The 18415-nt window shown below is 27.4% G+C and overlaps 1 protein-coding gene and 1 long non-coding RNA gene across 2 annotated transcripts in view; both read right to left on the minus strand.

The window, feature by feature from the left end:
- The window catches only part of LOC122852411, a 147927-nt gene that overhangs the window by 26809 nt on the left and 102703 nt on the right, over positions 1–18415 (minus strand). The window contains exon 8 of the long non-coding RNA XR_006373815.1: positions 14031–14090. This is a non-coding gene — a long non-coding RNA (uncharacterized LOC122852411). The remainder of the gene's footprint in view (positions 1–14030; positions 14091–18415) is intronic.
- Positions 4002–4946, minus strand: LOC122852410. Its single transcript, XM_044152186.1, has 2 exons — positions 4518–4946; positions 4002–4211 (listed from the first exon to the last, which is right to left on the minus strand). Exons 1-2 carry the CDS (start codon positions 4884–4886, stop codon positions 4167–4169), a joined length of 414 nt encoding a protein of 137 aa, XP_044008121.1. The 5' UTR covers positions 4887–4946; the 3' UTR covers positions 4002–4166.

The following is an 18415-nucleotide window of genomic DNA, read 5'->3' on the forward strand; positions in this document are numbered from 1 at the left end:
TGATTGTCATTGAACTTAATAAATTATTTAAAAGTCAATAAAATATATTGAATAAGACAACTTCAAGAAAATGTGATAAACAAAATGACGTTAACAGTATTATTTCCGACGTGTGTACTGTCACCTACATTAATATGAATACAATCGATTGATATAAGTTTGGACAGACAAGTGACAGGGGTCTGAGATGTATTATACATATATATTTCTTCATTTTGATGTACAATGGATTAACTTGGAATATTATAAATACGAATGATGCCTCACAATACAGAAAGTCTAATAAAGTAATCACCCTCCATCGCCAGACATCTGTTATTGAGATGTTTAATTAACTTTGATTACTCATAACAACCTTTACGACGAATTTTCGATTATGAAAATGTCACGAGGAACTTTTCGATGATGTCTCAAGAGAATCAAGTATTTATATAAAATTAATAGATATTTATCCTTGATTTATATCTTGTTAAAACTAAATACGATGAAAAAAAAAACTTTTCTCAATTTATTAATATTCAAATAGTCTTTTTTTTTTTTTCAATTGAATTAATTTACACTGTAAGATTTAATATTTTTTATATCAAATTAATATCAAACATATATAGTTTTTAACTTGTCGTTTATTAATTTGTATATAGAAATCAATTCAGAGGCAAGTATCCATTAGAGGGTGATTTAAATGTCGAACCAAATAGTTTAATTCTTTTATTCTGGTAATGAGAAACCATTTGTAGTACTGGCTCTTCAGACACTGACACAATAGTGTAATCAAAGCGCTTTGCTTGTGTGCCATATGATAATTCCCATTTTTTTCCAATTGGAAAACTTGACTGAGTTAAAAAAGCTCCTCTTCTATCAGTCAACGACTTATTTATACAGTGTATAAAATTTTCACAGCAAAATAAAATAGTTAAAAATAATAATAATAATTTCATTTTGACAAGACTTTTATACGCAACAACTAACAGAATTGATCTGACGATATTCATGAATAAACTCATCATTTTATATACTCATATCGAAGAGGACATATAAATATATTTGTCATCCAAGATTTATGGTATATTCATGAAAGTTATTATTCGCAAAAATGTTTTAATATTAAATTTTGTAATCTCATTAAAATTCATATATATTTATACATTTATGTTTTTTTTATTTCTTAAAACTAAAAGCTATAAACAATTTATTGTTACATGTCGAATTTATTTACGTTAATGATACTTTTATATTCGAATAAAAAAAGAAATAAAAAAAAAAAGACTATATAATTTAAATGCATTATGAAAAATACCGACATAATCCTAAACTTGATAACAATCATTTTAAAATGATAATTTTATGAAAGATTATCACGAAAGTACTAAATTAAATTTTATATTTTTTTTTTTTTAGAATATTAAAAATATAAAATAACCTTTTAAAATGAAAAATAACTTATTTTGCAATAACGACTAATTTAATAACTATTTAATTTTTGATTTAACAGATCAACAAAACAACAAGTAGCTAAGAAAAAATAAAAAATAAATAAACTTGTTGTATATACAAATCGAATAGTGCTTCTTGGAGTGGAACTGAGAGTTGTATATTTCCAGCATCCATCATTCACTCTTGAGATCCCTTGCAATATGATATAGGATCACCCAAGGCAATATCAAATAAGCCGAGGTACTGTCTATCTCTCTCTCTCTTTTATTTTATTTATTTTTTTTTATAATAAAAGTAAAAAAATAAATAAATAAATAAAGTTTTCTTTAATCTATCTGTTGCCGCGCGCTTGATTCTCTTTATATAAAACAAGTTCTTTTGTGTTGATGCTGATGGGAAGCATCTTTTTCAGGTACACTTTCATTTTACTTCATCAACGTTTTGCTATGGTACAGTATGTAACAAAATACTTAATACTTTTTCACCGTGAAATGACAGGTAGCCAGATTATTATTATTATCAATTTTTTTTTTAATAAAAATCAAGAATATCATTAATGATGAAAGAACTCATCTTTCTTTTTTTATTTTAAATTTTTCGACACTCCTTTTCGTCACGCCTTTCAATGATTCAAGTTTTTTATTAAAAAAAAAAGTTCTTAAACATTGATAAAATATAATTTATCATTGTTATTAATTACTATAAAAAAAAACATATAAAAGGCTCATTAATATTTATAAAAATAAATATACTTTTTAATAAGAAATTTTATGTTTATTTTTTTCATTCTCGAGTCTGTTGAAACAATTAAGTTAAAAAAAAAAAAAAAGGTATATTTTTTAATAATATTTTTATTCTTGTTTACATCTGATGATTTTTTTTATTTTTATTGTTTAATTTTTAAAAAAATCAACGATGGTTAAATTTGAGAATAAAAAAAAAAAAATACACATAAAACTTAATTACAAGACAAATGTGTTGAGAATGTTATACCGAGTGAATCCTTGTAATCTTAATATACACCGTGTGTGTCAGGACAACCGGGAGAATTTTATTTGTAATCAGGCCTCACCAGTGATTTACGAGACGTATAATCATGCCCCCACAAGGGCAACAACTCACTCAACTCAATTTTAATCTTCTTCTAATTAAGTGATTGCTAAAGGCGATAAAACTTCTCACTATGAAATATACATATTTTTTTGTTTCTTTCATATTTAACATTATTCTCATTTATTTTAATTTTGTTTTGTCTTTATTATTATTATTTTTATATCATTTATTTATTTTTTTTTTTTAAAAAACCCGTGTATATTTATCTTTTGTTTTTTGGTTTATGTTTGCATGAATAATAGATAAGTCATATATAACATTTCTTATCATTTGTACTTATGTACATTTGTTATTTAATGTGGGTGAGATATTACTGAATTGAGACATCATTCTGATTTATTTATAACCGTTTGTTTATGTGTATATCAAAAAAATTTATAATATTAAATTATTATTATTTTTTTAAAAATCTTTGTAGATGATTTTAAATGATTGTTTGATAAAATCAATGCGATCACTGACAATATAAGCTGGTTGATTAAATTTTTTTGTTTTTTTATTTTAATCTTAATTTAATATTTCGAAAGATAATAAGTATCATCAGATTATTATAAAAATGATTTATATGTTTTTTAAAAAAGTAATATACAATCACTAAGATTATATATTTTTCCAATGTTAAATATTATCAAAAAAAAAAAAAAAAAATTGATAAAGATCAATAAGGTGCCACAAGTTGTTTTGCTCGTTTTAAATGAAAAAATTTACACAAGATTATTAAGTATTTTAATCTTTTTTTTTATTATAAAAAAAAAAGCAAATTATTTATAATTTTATGAGACTTGGTTTTAAATGAAAATTAAATAACTTGTGTAGATTAGTTGGAGCGATGACGAGAAATGAGGCAAAGTGGATCAACGAGTCTTGACATTTATCTCAAGTATAAACAGTAATTGTCAGTAATTTGCGGTCGTTAAGATGTTAATATATACTTTGTGTTTAAAAATTATAAAGACTACTGCATTGCGTTTTAATGAAAAATTATTAAATAAAAAACATTAAATTAAATAAGGAAAAATATATATAAAAGAGAAAAAAAAAAAAAAAAATATCATGTGTGTATCTTGTTATAATAAACATATACTATATATATTACATGCCGTTATAATATGTACACATTTGACATTCTGTATATATAATTTTAAAGTCTTGTAATGGACACACGATAATCGTAAATAAAATGATCTGCATATGCAATTTGTATAATACTTACAATCATGTTTTGCGAGACTGTGAAAAGTAGTTAATAATTTATTTATATATTTCTTAAATTTGTTTTTTCCCTGTTATTTTTTCTCTTTAATTAAATTTAATATTTTTTTAAATTTGTAAACGACATGTAGCATTGAGAAATATCATGTGTGTATGTGTTACGAGCTGAATAGTGGTAATTGAGAATAATTTATTATCAACTTTTAAATAAATGTTCAACATATCATATTATACAGAATATATTTTATTGTCATAATTTATTACATCGTTTTTATTATTATCCATGTAAATATTCAAACATAAAATATGTGAATTTATTTTCATTTTTTAGAGAGACATATCCGTAAAATCATTTGAGGTAGATTGAATGAAAATACAATTGATCAAAAAATAAACTAATTTATAGTTTAACACTGTCCAGTAATTGGTTTTGGATAATAGTATCCCTGAGGCTGTAAAATAATAACTTTATATTAGATGTATATTTTATTGACACAGATGTATGCTTAATATACATTAGAGAGTCATATATTCAATTTAAATATACATATATATTAAAATTTCTCTCTCCTGAACAAGTCAATTAACTATATATGAATATAAAAAAAAACCTCTTTTCTATTTATTTAGAGAGATTGATTTTGTACTTTCAATTAAAATTAAGAATATATTTAATTCCTCGTTTTTTTGATAAATATATTCTCTCAACTATATAGCTAAATATTATATTAATAATTAAAAATAAAAATGTTATTTACGCGTCCATGGGTGTAAGCACTGTGTTGTTGATTCTTTCCATAATCTATTGATGCATCATATTGTCCAATGTGTTTAAGGTCTACATGTTGACCATCATAGGTTGAGTATGATGATACCCCAAATTTTTTAGGTAAAATTGATGGGGCAGATTTGTAGTATTTCAATTGAGCTGGTTGATAATATTGATGTTGATTGAATGGTAGTTTTCCAAAGTATGGTCCTGTCCTAAAGATTGTATGATGTTTTATATTGTCTTCATTTATTTCCCATTTTACACCGTCTTTATATGATGATGGGGAATGATGAAATTCAGGTAATGCATTTGCACAACTTATAACGAATACAACAATTGCAAAGCTAAAAATCATTGTTGATTTTATGATATATTTTTATTTTATTTTTAATGAATCTTATTGACTCTTCTGAGTTGTTGGTTGAACTGATACTCTCATTTAAACCTCCTGGGATTATATATACTCTGACTGGCTTCAATTTTTGAGTTCAAAAAAAAAATTTATCTTTCAGTCTCTTGAGGGTAATTTATTAAACGAGATTAGGTTATTCAAGGTGACCCTTGACTAAGTCAAAATGAATATTGGTAGTCGTTAATTTGGTATTGTTTCTTATCAGTTTTACATGAATTATAATAGATCCGGGACAATATATATGTGTATGAAAAAAATAACTTTTATCAGAATTTAATTTTTTAACTAAACAACATCGTAAATATCGGTGAGGTCATATAAATTTGTTATAATTTTGAATCCTTTTATAAACAATTCTATAAACTATATTTAAAAAAAAAAAAGAGCTTTTTTTTCTTTTAAAGTGTTACTCGATTTGTCAAGAATAATAATGCCATAAAATTATAATAATAGTGTGTTTAAATTTAAATTTAATATCAAGTTTTGTTTTTTTAAAAAATCAAGTTGATTTGCATTGAGTGAATACAAGTTTCTTATATATCCAGTATTTGATGAGAAAAAAAAAAAACATCCAGTTTTTTATTTTCGTTAAAAAAATAAAAATAAGTATTTTTTTTTTTGTTCATTGATTCGTTTATTGAATCAACAAATTGACAAACAAGTGAGTATATATATACATAAACAATTTGATTGAATCACATGATAGTCAATATGATGATTGTATTTTAGTGTCTTTGGATAATGCGATGAATATCCAAACATTGATGTGGCAATGTCGAGGAAGTCGTATATAATGGGGTAATAATACGTTTGTTAAAAAGATAATACATAATCAACTCACGAGTATTTAAAAAAAATAAGTCTGTTGGCATACCCGCATAATGTATATTTTTATTTTTATTTCTTTCAACTGTGGCATGCGTGTAATGTACATATAGCCACATTTAGTTATGTACAATTGTAAGGGGATACATAAATCTTCAAGTCGAATGAGCCAAAACTGGGTGGTAAATATATACGCCACTGGTTATAACGTTAAGAGTCATGCACATAACCAGTCACTATATACCACAATACCCCTCTAAAAATCCAGCAAAACTTCTTGCCAAGCATACAAATGAAGAATATAAACATGTCGTCATTATCTACCGGATTTATAACATGCTTAACAAACATGAAAAATATTGACACACAAGTGTCTTCTACATCACTATAATTTTTACTATTTTATTATTTTTTTTAAAACTCAATTTATTTAACATTTAAACTCAATAAAAAACCATAAAATTAATAGATTCATAAACAATTATATTTTGACAATTTTAAATAGGTCAAAATACATTTTCGTTTTTTTTTATAAATTTATAATAAATATTTTACAGTTAATTTCCGTATTTAATGTATAATAGACAGGTGCGTAGATAAAAAATAAAATTTGTTTAACATATTTTTAAATTAAGACATAATAATAATAAAAATATATATTAATATTTAAAACTATGTTAAACAAATATTTTCAAATTGTCGTTTTTTTGTTTTTAAATTCAATTGGTTGTTATTGTGTGTGCAATAATATTTAATAATGATTTAGAAGACATCAATCATATGTGTATATAAGAAAATAATAAATTATTGTATATGGTTTAAAATTGAATAGCAGCAATTTTTTAAAATTTCATATATACGTGCATCATCTGTTTACTTGTTATACGAGGTCATACAGTTGTTCACCATGAAATATATTTCTTTTGTGAAACATCCCTCCATTTTTACTGTCGTCATGTGATTTATGAGGGGCGCTGACGAGGCAAATCGTAAATATATGACCAGATGAATAATATTATATATACTCAATATATAATATTATGCGTATTGGGGTGTATATAGTTTGTAGATATATACATATATAAAACACACATGTATAACTCTCACAAGTTCTTTGAAAGATCACTATGCTTTTTTCAATCCTCAGATGCTTCTCAATAATTCACTGTCAAATTTCGTGAAAAGTCAAATTTTTCATGGCTTCAAAAGACAATAATCCATATGTTATAAAATTCTAAAAATGACATCTCATAAATTTATCATGAATTCTGATGGATTCGTTACACACACACACACATAAATAATACATCTTATTTTTTTTTTTTTACTTTGATAAATTATATTTAAATTATTTTAAACGATCAAAGTTAATCGATTGGAAATATATGTTTAAACACACTTTACGAAAAGAAGAAAAATTGAATAGATTTAAATAATAATTATTCATATATCATGTGGTGATACCAATTAAAATTTGCATCGTTTATATTCTGTATGGTAATTAGGCAAAATGCGATCACATCAGTAAAAAAACATACACATAAATTAATGCCAATTTATAAAACTAAAATATAGATGATGATGGTCGCAACTATATAATATAATGAAATATATTGATATTTTTTTCAAGGTTAAATTTTATCCACAAGTGCTTAATCATTTCTTAATGAAGTAAATGCGTATCGAATTTTATACTCCATCGTGTTGGGACTTGCACGAATGGAGACGTTGCCAGGGCTAATTGTTGCTTGAAGTACAACAACCAAGCCTTGCAAATTATATATATATATACGACCATGTGCCTGCCAATTCCAATCATATCTGTAGGCAATATACATATATCTACGTAATAAACATTAACACAAGCAATTCTGTCTGTTTGTATATATCTCTTTGAGTATCATCATTGCTGAACAAACATGCTGAGACAGAATCAGTGTGTTGAGGACAGAGACTGAATATTGGATACGATGATTAAGTGAGACAAGCCAGAAGAGATTTGAGTTACTGGCTTGCTCGTTATGCATGACATTTCTGATTAATCGATATGCCAGTTAAGAGAAATTGAAAAAAATAAAAATGAATATTATTTTTTAGACAATTTTTTATCATCTTCATCATGATTTTAAGTCTTGTTGCGTCATTCTAATAATATAAAAATAATAATGTATATATTGATGCGTTATAATAATTTTAAATATAAAAAAAAAAAAAAAAAACATATAACAGTTTAATAATTGATAGAATCATATTAATAGATCAAATGATAATTAATGAAATGAATAAAAAATATATTTTATAGATTTATAACAAGTATAATATTTAAATGCATATATTAATGAGATATAAAAATATTTTTATACATGTAGGTTTGGTTTTTTTTTTTCTTTCATTTTAATAATTAGCATTTTATAAATTTGTCTGGTTATAATAAATCATATTATCAAAGACATATGTATGTAAATTGACCTACTTTCATATATGTATATTCTTAGCTTGTTATCGTGTAAAATCTAAACTAATATTAATCATAATATATATACCAGTTGTTCAGTATATTTTAACAAATATTTATTAACATTAAATAAATCATAATTCTTGTTTTTTATTAATTATCATGATGTTGAATGTACACATGTATAATAAATGTTATTAACTGAGTGAATATATATAAAAGTCATAAAATTAAAAAAAAAATAAAAAAATAAAACATATACGGAGTACGCGTCCCGCAGATTTTTCGTGACAAGATAAGCCACGTCCTGTTTACCCCCAGGGTATATTTTTCCGTGCCTGTTGCCTCTTGTACGTGAAGATGCTCGTTAAGCTTTTTAGTGGTATCGTTATATAGCACTGTAGATCATGACCAAGTGTACACACATTCAATTGCACTAGAATAAACACAAAATTAAAATGAATGAAAAAAAAAAACAAAAGGAAAAGAAAACAAAATGAAAAAAAGAATTTCATGCATTTAAAATAGAGAGTTAAGTATAAAATCAAACAAATTAGTATTATTATTTTGTATTAATAAAATAAAAAAATATAGAAAATCATATATATATATATTTTTCTAATTAATGAAATGAATAAAAGTTAAGTGGCACATTGAATGCTCGAAAAAGTAGTATAACTAGTTTTCTGTCGCCTAGTAATTCAGTAGCCAATTAGTTAGACAGCAGCGCAACTGAACTCAAGCTGAGATGTCTATCGAGGTTCCCTGTAGCACCTACAAGTCCACGTGAAGATCATGATGGTATTTACTGAATATGTGTAAATAATACATTGCAATATACGCATGTTTGTGTGTGCATATATATATTTATCATTTTATTTAAGTATAAGATCAGACAGTGGAATGACTATCGAAGGTGGTCCTCGACGTAAAATTTACACATAAACACACCAACATCAAAGGACTTACTCACCTTACGTATCGGAAACGATAAATTCATGGTACTCGGTGAATTTAAGAAGAAGAAGGCGAGTTTCAATTAGACTCCAACCTTAACAAACTCATGCTCGGCTTTCTCTGTACATGCATTATACCCAAGAGAAAACAAGAAAGACGAAGAATAAAAAAATAAAGATTGCTGATGGCAATATGCGATTTTTTTTTCTTTTTTTTTTCATGTGTATGCGTGCACCTTTAGGCTAAAAGACATATACCGTTCGAAGCGATAAACTAACGAGGTAGCAAAAGAGGTGCGCGCGTTTATATACCAAAAGTAGCAAACTTATATAAAAAGAAAATGAATGGTAAAAAAAAAAAGTAAATTAAATAAATGAAAAAAAAAAAAAAAAATACAAAATAAAAAGAGGCACATGTATACACATTTGGCAGATACAAATACATTTAAAGATTTTCTTGGTAGACGAGTGAATTATGCTCTTCTCGGGACCATAACTTACCAAGACTGAGTTAATGCGCGCCTGTGTAATTCTACTTCCCTTGAGGGGTTCCTCGATGTTACCCACACTGTATACCTGAGGCTAATGAGTAGGTGTTTGTTGGACATCCCGACACGTTTTACGACTCGGCAGATTACCCCTCGGTGTGCCTTTTGGACAGATAGATACCAAAAGAGTTTGTGGAGCTTGAAATAAAATGAAATAAAAAAATTAAATAATAAATAATAATAAATAGTGAGAATGAGATAAAAAATACAAAAAATAAATAAATAAATAACAACAACTAACAGGAGTGTACCACCTCCGGTGTAGATTTGACAAGGTAGACTTGACTCGCTGATTTATTATTGTTGAAATTCATTCCTGTTGTTGTTGTTATTGTATAATCATCTGTCAATAAACATTTAATAGAAAATTATAATTATGATGCATAAAGTATATTATTTATATGATCAAAAAAAAATTCTTATAATCTTTAAATTTTAAAGTATACTTACTTTAAGAAATAATTATTTTTATCAAAAGTTTAAAATCAAAAAACTATACTTAACTATAATTTGATCCAGCCATTGATGCTCAGCCACATTAATATCATCATCATTATCTTCGAAAATTCAATCATCCGAACATCCGATGTGTTATTAAGTCAACAGTATTATAATAAAACTTTATGAAAAAAAAACACTTTTACATATAAATCTCACTGGGTGTTCATTGATCTTCTTAAGTCACTACTTTACCACTGTTATAAATTAAAAATTAAAAATAAATAAAAAAAAAACCGTGCCAATGATTCTTCGAAAGAGGGTTTCTTTCTACTTTTTTTACAAACAAGATTTTTGATTGTAGTTAAGATATTGTGTGGCTATGTGTTAATCTGTGTGTATCACCCTTCGTGATATTATTCGCATTGGTGTTTAAAACTTGTTAAATATGCCTGAGGCGTAGACATTCATTCTAATTAACAACCACGGAGCCTAGTCACAAGACTAAAACGCAAGATATTGTATAATCTCTCTCGTTATGCTAACACAAGAATTGGGCATTTGTAAATTGGACAAGTCCATCGGAATATGTAAAGAGATATAACGTCATTAGACATATCTGCATTTACAATTTTATTTTTTTTTATTTTTAACCATCTTCTGTCAAAACTTTTTAGCTATTATTTTTATATTGATGATAAAATGAATGAATAAATAAATGAAATATATATAACATAGTCTCGTTTATCATGACTCACAAGTGAATCCAAGTGATTTTAAAATCTACATATATAAAAAATAGTATATATATAAACTAAATCAATACTACCATCAGATATTCTGATGTTAAATTTAAAACTATATAATAAAAATAAAACTTCGACAGCTTTATATGAATCATATATTCCATATATCTACGTCGTGAATATACTATAAAAAAATTACATATTACAAAGGCCCTTTTAAATCGGTGTACTCGTAAAATCATAAAATAAAAAATTCTACACATATACACATGTAGCAAGTATAACAATTGTTATATAAAAAAAAAAATGAAAAAAAAATAAAAACATTTACTTCCGTTTTATATCTAAGCCATAAATATTTCAATGGTTATCTTAAATTACCCACTTTGACATTTTTCAAACGTGTGTTGTAAGAAACTACTATTCTCAACTGCTGAGGGAAGTCCCTATGTCTCTCACAGTCTTTTCTACACTTGCTTCATATAGTACTATATATATTGCTTAGATATATATGTGTAGTTAGTCTTGAAGATACATTTATTCGCTTGAATTTTCGGTGGAGACGTTAGCCATTATTTATGAGCTCATTTATCAAGGTGGCATCTCTTTTTGCTTGTTTTTTTTTTTTTTTTTTTTGGCACATGGATTTTATCGTTTTTCGTGACTATTCTTTTGCTCGATTTACAAATTGATATCAAATTTAATATACAAATACATATAAAATAAAATAATATAAAACTAATTGAATTGAATTCCAAATTTATTTTTGAAATTAAATCAAACGATAATCAATATAAAAAAAAAATTTTATCCGCATAAAATTGTGATTGTTAATTTTTTATTTTTCATAAATTGCTTGTTCATGATAATGCATTATTGATTAATAGAAATGTGCAAATAGATAAAGACAGAAAAGACAGAAAAGAAAAAAAAAAAAAAAAGATTGTATATGTGGATATATATATTGATGTAATTTATCTTATTTCCACTTGAATGCAAGAGGGTGTTGTGCAATATCTAAGGGTGTCTACGTGTTGAAGCAGAGGGGTTTTATACACACATATACATATTGTCCCGGATATATTGTGAACAGTCTAAAAGACAAATGGCTGCACTCAAATGTGAACGTGGCTCACTTTGTCCTTCTGGCAGAGACGCGACGAATAAACGCCTCGATCAGTTTTGGTTGAAGGCCAAAGGTACTTGTATGTATTATTCTTTTATTTTATTTATTTTTTATTTTACCAAATCGTATAAATAAATATACATTTGATTTTTTCTATTTTTATACACATGTATAACCTCGAGGGAAATAAAACTCAATGGATTATGCTGCACTTATAAATGATTTTTCTTAAATTTCAACAAACATTTATTATAATTATCTGACTAAGAAAATTATAAATGTAGGTAATTAATTTTTTCTACACATAATTAATGAATGAATGTATACTCTATGGTTATATGATTTATGTCATGTGAGACAATGAACCCAGCTCATGAAGAGAGGACAAGCATATTATGCATTCAACACTCGTTTATTCTTCTTATATGGCCTATGTTGCTATATTCAGTGAGTATGCTTCTCTGCATTTCAATTGACTCAAGCAACAACAGCTTTTATTTTTTTTTTTTTCTCACTAAAAATCTATTATGGATCTTAAATCTTTTTATCGCTGATTTACTCAAATTTTTACTGACACCACAAGAAATATTGAAATTGTATTTTATTATGATGAATGTTTTTAAAAAAAAAATTTGAAAACATAAATCAATAATGCTTCAATGTATGGAAGAACGATTTACTATGGAACATATTTTTGGTAGATTTAAAAATATAGAAAGATATGGAAATCAATTTTTAGCATGATTTGTAGAGCTTGCGGAAAAAAAAACTTTCTATTCACATTGACAAAGAGAAAAGAAAAAGCAAAATTGAGTTTGTGCATTTTGTCATGATTGTGAATTCATGATGAATTTATTATATCAAGGTTTATATTTTTTATTTTTTTACACGGGTCAGTGGTTGGGATTATAATAGTTTATACGTGAAAAACAAGTTAAAAGGGATGTGAGAAAATATTTCTAGAGACAAAGATAAAATAAACGACAAAACTCGTTGATGTTGAACCACAAAGAGAAGCAATATCTTTGTGCCACTAGCGAAACAACTCATCCCTCTTAATATTGTGGTGCCGTTGGCAAGAAAGTTACAGGGGTTGAAAGTACTGAAAGTGAAGAAAGGAGACAGCTAATAGCCGTGTGGCTTGTACAGTGGTAAACAAGCCGTTTCTTTAGCGGAAACATCGTACTCTCTGACGCTTTTATCCTTTGTGTCTTTTATTCTCATTTCATATATACTATATATGTCCTGACTTTTCACTTTTACAACACTAGTCTTTGGTGCTAACTAACTTCCTTTTACATTCTCATCTCTTTCATGATTCTATTTTTTTTTATATTGTTCATTTTCATGTCGAGTCATTTAATTCACTTTATCCCCAGGAATCCAACAATTTTTTTGCTCGTATCATTCTATATTTTTTTGAATTTTATTTACCTCAGCTATAGCCTGACATTTTAAACCAACTATTTACATACTGACATTGACAAAGGGATATATTTTTGTAAAAAAAATATGAAAAATAATCAGTTAGTTATCAATCAGATTTAGATTATTGAATATTGAAACTTGTAACAATATAAAACTTGGTCAAAGTTGTGGCTAAAAGATTAGTCGATAACCGATAAGATGTGATACGTAAGAGTGGGTGGTAAGATGCTCAATGGACTTCTCTTGTCAAAATGACAAATGACCACGATCAATCAATCGAGCCTGTCACTTTGTATACACAAAAAAAATAAAATAAAATAAAAAAAAACATTAAGAACTTTTTAAGATAAAAATCATTGAAGAGGCCTGTCACTCTGTTACAAGTCGATGAGTCATATAATTTATTGATTATAATATTTTTTATTTTTCAATTTTAATATATATATCTTGCATAATGTTGACTTTGTTATTTTTTGATAGCATTGGAAATTGATTTCTAATTAAAAAGAGATTGGACATCTGAAAATCGAAATAAAATAAATAGTAATAAAATTTTCAAACTCACCCTTACAGCAGTTGGTGATGGAGACTTTGTCGGCTTGTCCCATGAAAATTCATATTATATCTGCAACATGATTTAAAAAGAAAAAAATCAATATATTTAAAATGAAAAATACACTACTAATTACATCAACAATGAGCACGTCATTTCAAACTTTGGATATTTTTTTGTACAAAGGGTTTCCCAAAAAAAACTTGATAATATCGTAATTGTGGTGATGAAGTATGGTTATCGTAGAGTGAAAAGCTATATGAGGGTTGGACTTGTATGATAAACTACATCTAACATTTCAAGTGTGAACCCCAAATGATTTAGTGGGATATAGAAACTGACAACTGACCGAGATATATATATACCAAACAATCCCATTTGTCCAATTTCTTCCGCTACAAAACTGCCTCGTGCCTTGTGACACAAAATATATGATACTTTTGAATAATAATCTTTTCCATATACGTATATTTTATATTTGTATTTCACACACATACACACTACCACAAAAAAGAAACTCATCAATTTACTCACTGAATTGGTCTTGTCTTTATAATCAAAATAAAATAAAGTTTATTAATTTCAAGATAAAGGTAGACATCTTGAAGGCAACATGAAATATACTAGGTATACATATTCATAATAACCATCATCCATAACATTCAAATTAACTGACAGAAAGATAAAAAAATATATATATATATTTAACTGGCATCCGGTGCTAATAGAGGCAACGCCGAAAAACCCATCAAGTAGATGAGCTTTCAACACATATATTTATACATACATATAAATAATGATAAAACAAGACAATGAAAAATATAATATAACGTGAGAAAGAGAAAAAAAAAATGTAACATATATATGAATAGAAGAAAACATGCTGAGAGTGAAAGGGGAATATAATACAGAGGTTTATAAACGTGAGGTGGTACCCTTTTATAGATTTATATCATGAGCAGGCACTTTGAGCCATCAGCGGTTTGTTTGAAGTGTACCGCAGTTGAACAGACATCATAAAGATAAACTGTATATGCCTACGGCATCGTCATTTAATGCCCCACCACTTTATTCCATTATTTTTGATGGCGATTCATTTTCTCTTGTCTCCAAAATTATCATCTATTTTATTTTCTTCATTGTTATATTAAAGTGAATTTTGTATTACCTTATTCGTTTTTTTTTTTATTACTTTTTCGTTACTCAACAGAAGCCATACTCTATTGATGATAGTGCCAACTCATGATTGCTTCTTTTACGATTTATACATCCCCACACACAGTGTAATAAACATGGTTGTGATATATATTTATGTGTATACAACACACAAGTGCATATAAACAACATACGATGAAACGAGTTAAATAATGTTAAGAGGAGGAGCCAAGTCAGTCGTTCGTAGGCAGGACTAACGCAAATGATTCTTTTTCGCAAGATGGCGAGTGGTGTTGAGTGTGTATATGTGTTTACCGCGAGCTATGCCAACAGTTTGTATAAAATGCGCATGCGTGATCCATATGATGGATTTAAAAAATTGGGACTAAGTCCTTACCTCGTGAATACTACAACTATAACTTTAAATACTATGTTTTTTGTTTTTTCAATGATGTTTCTGTATTGCGGATTGATACTTTTGTTGTTGTTTTTTGTTTTTTTGTGACAATGTTGTAGAGAAGTTACTGATTCTTTTGGTTGGAACGTGCTTAAAAGAACACCCGTGTTTCACATCGTGTTTCGAATCGATTAGTAGAATTCTTGAGCCTTTTATAGAAATTTATCCCTTCTTTTGTTGTAATGATTCGTATCACGCTCAGAATTTCTTAGATTTTTGCTTTTATACAAGACTCAAGTATCGATATATATACAGTTTAACTGTCTAACAGACTTTAATTATTGCCACAATAACAGAATTAATTCTATCTAGTTTGTACTGAGGTATGTTGTCTTTAAATCTTTTTTGTTTTTTTTTTTTTTTTTTTGATACAAGAAACCATGTACTTGTCTCGTTAATTCTTTACTTTAGTTTTTCTTATATATACATATACTCTTCACCTTGGAGTTATCTATATCTATATTCAACGACAAGATATTTGTTATTTTCACGTTGGGTCTGGTTGAACTATTTTTAGTTTCCGACGTTGTGTATTGTATCTAAACCAAGAAGACAACACAACTTACGACAATGTATATATCAAACTAAAGAAAACCTTGTATGTACATGAAGGTGGAGTTGTTCTTCAGGAAAGGCCAAGACAGTTTTATAGAGATAAATTCACATCGTAAAGACGCCAAGACCACTACGACAACTTCTAACAGAAGTGAAAGCGTTACGAGGAACCCAAAAGATCTACAAGTTATCCAGTTACCTTTTTGAAACCCCAACTCTTAGTCTTTCAAACTGTTAAATCTTTAACTAACTTTATTCAACAAAAAGATAATGTTGAAAAGTTTTCAGGCCTATCTGGCTCATTACTTGCTTTTATTTTTCAAAATATTTATATCTATTATATTAGTCAAACTATATAATTTGATTATATTTATCAAAAAGAAACTTTTGTAATTTAGAAAGAGAATAATAAATTGCAGATAAAATCTGTGATGATGTTGTCTGAGTAAAAATTAAGTTTGATTATTTAAACATAAAATCTGTCAAGTGTATCAATAAAAATTTTGATGTCACTGATGAATCTTAACAAGGCGGGATTTCGATGGAGACACAGAGATTCAGCGGCTCTTTGATATGCCGTTTGACTAAAAGAATATCAGTTGGTCAGTGGCCGCTTTCATCACATCATTTAAGTTTACATAACGAATTCATGATGTTTGGTATAAGCCTGCAGGTTGTATCTGCATTGGCAAGCTGTCTTTTAACTTTGTGACACTCGCTACTACTTTGCAAGACATAAACAAAGACAAAAAACTTTACAACAAAGAAAGTTTGGTACAAGAGAAAACGGCGGCCGCCTTTTGTCACAAACCAGGGCTGTTCGTCTATGTCTTTTACAGGATTGATGGTATGCTGAAACATTATATATATTTTCGTGTTTTTTTTTTTCTTTTTAGGACCGATGCATTGCCAGACTGTTTCTACATTACCAATACTTGATATAAATTCAAGGTTATCGAAAAATCTGCACGCTGAGTGAAGAAAAAAACCACGAAAAGAATTTGAAGAACAAAAAAAAGTTTTAAAGAACATTTTTGTTATAAATAATATATATGAAACTTGTATAATAATTTTATATATATATTTATTATTCTATCAAATGATTTACACGATAAATTCGGCAGTCAAATAACAAGGGTGGTCGATGATGATTCAACGTAACCATAAACAATAATCATCGGAAGCAAACAGTCATTCTATTGATGGTTCACATTCGTATACCAGCTAATTATGTTGACCGTTAAAAGAATACAATCCTTTGATAATTTTTTGCCGCCAGTCAGCTTTAGTTTCTCAATGGCACAGTGATGTGATGATATTTTCTCTCTGTTAAAATACATTCAACCAATGACATGGAGTAAAGACGGCAAACTGCAAAGCAATGACAAAGCTGATCGATTGGCAACAGGATGGATGGCTGTCGAAGTATTGACCTTGAAAACAACCAAAGTACAACTAACACCCAGCTCTCTTTGTCGTGCATCAGTTCTCATCTGATTTTCTCAGTTAAAAAGATAGGAATCTTGTTGAGCTTTAATGACGGCCTTGTGATGGACAGGGCTTGATAGAAGCGGTGAAAGGAACGATGAAAAGCAGAAAAAAAAAATTGAAAGACTGAAAAGATTTTTGCAGCCTGTGTCACATCAACGGCGCCGCAAGATCTACGACTCTGCATTCTTCAAATGAATTTTTTTTTTTTTTTTGCATTTTAGACATCAAAAAAATATTTCTGGGTTAGCGAACTTTTATACAATATTTGACAAATTCTCATTTGCTCAGATAAATTCTCTGTTTATTTTGTACATATATGTATGTATAGAGAAAAAAAAATGAAAATTCCAGCTAGTTAGAGGCTTGTAGCAAATTTCATAGAAAAATTCCCTGAGGGGTTTAATGAAATCATTAGATATCTTTGTCACGTAGACTTTATAGTAATGTTTCAACATTGACTGATGTATTTACGCGTAACTTGTCTCAACTAAGTACAACTTAAATGCCAAACATATCAAATATGCATTGAGAATAAGTATTGTAGCCTTAAAAAGGTAGAAAATACCAGTAGCCATACATATAACGATGAAAGAGAATCAGCATCAACGATCAAAAGATGCCGATGTGAGAAGAACTATGAATTTAAAATTTTAACGGACTCACTGAAACTAAAAAACCTTCATCATTTATCGTGAATTAAATAACCCAGCAAGTTGCCTATTATTTAAAATAATCGATG

Source organism: Aphidius gifuensis, linkage group LG3, assembly GCF_014905175.1.
Source record: "Aphidius gifuensis isolate YNYX2018 linkage group LG3, ASM1490517v1, whole genome shotgun sequence".
Taxonomy (NCBI): Eukaryota; Metazoa; Arthropoda; class Insecta; order Hymenoptera; family Braconidae; genus Aphidius; species Aphidius gifuensis.

Excerpts from the sequence above, each read along its gene's own strand:
- LOC122852410 (XM_044152186.1), bottom strand. The coding sequence starts at position 4,886 with ATGATTTTTAGCTTTGCAATTGTTGTATTCGTTATAAGTTGTGCAAAT. Across the intron at positions 4,212-4,517 it reads GTGCTTACACCCATGGACGC|CCTCAGGGATACTATTATCC; the intron begins GTAAATAACATT and ends ATTATTTTACAG.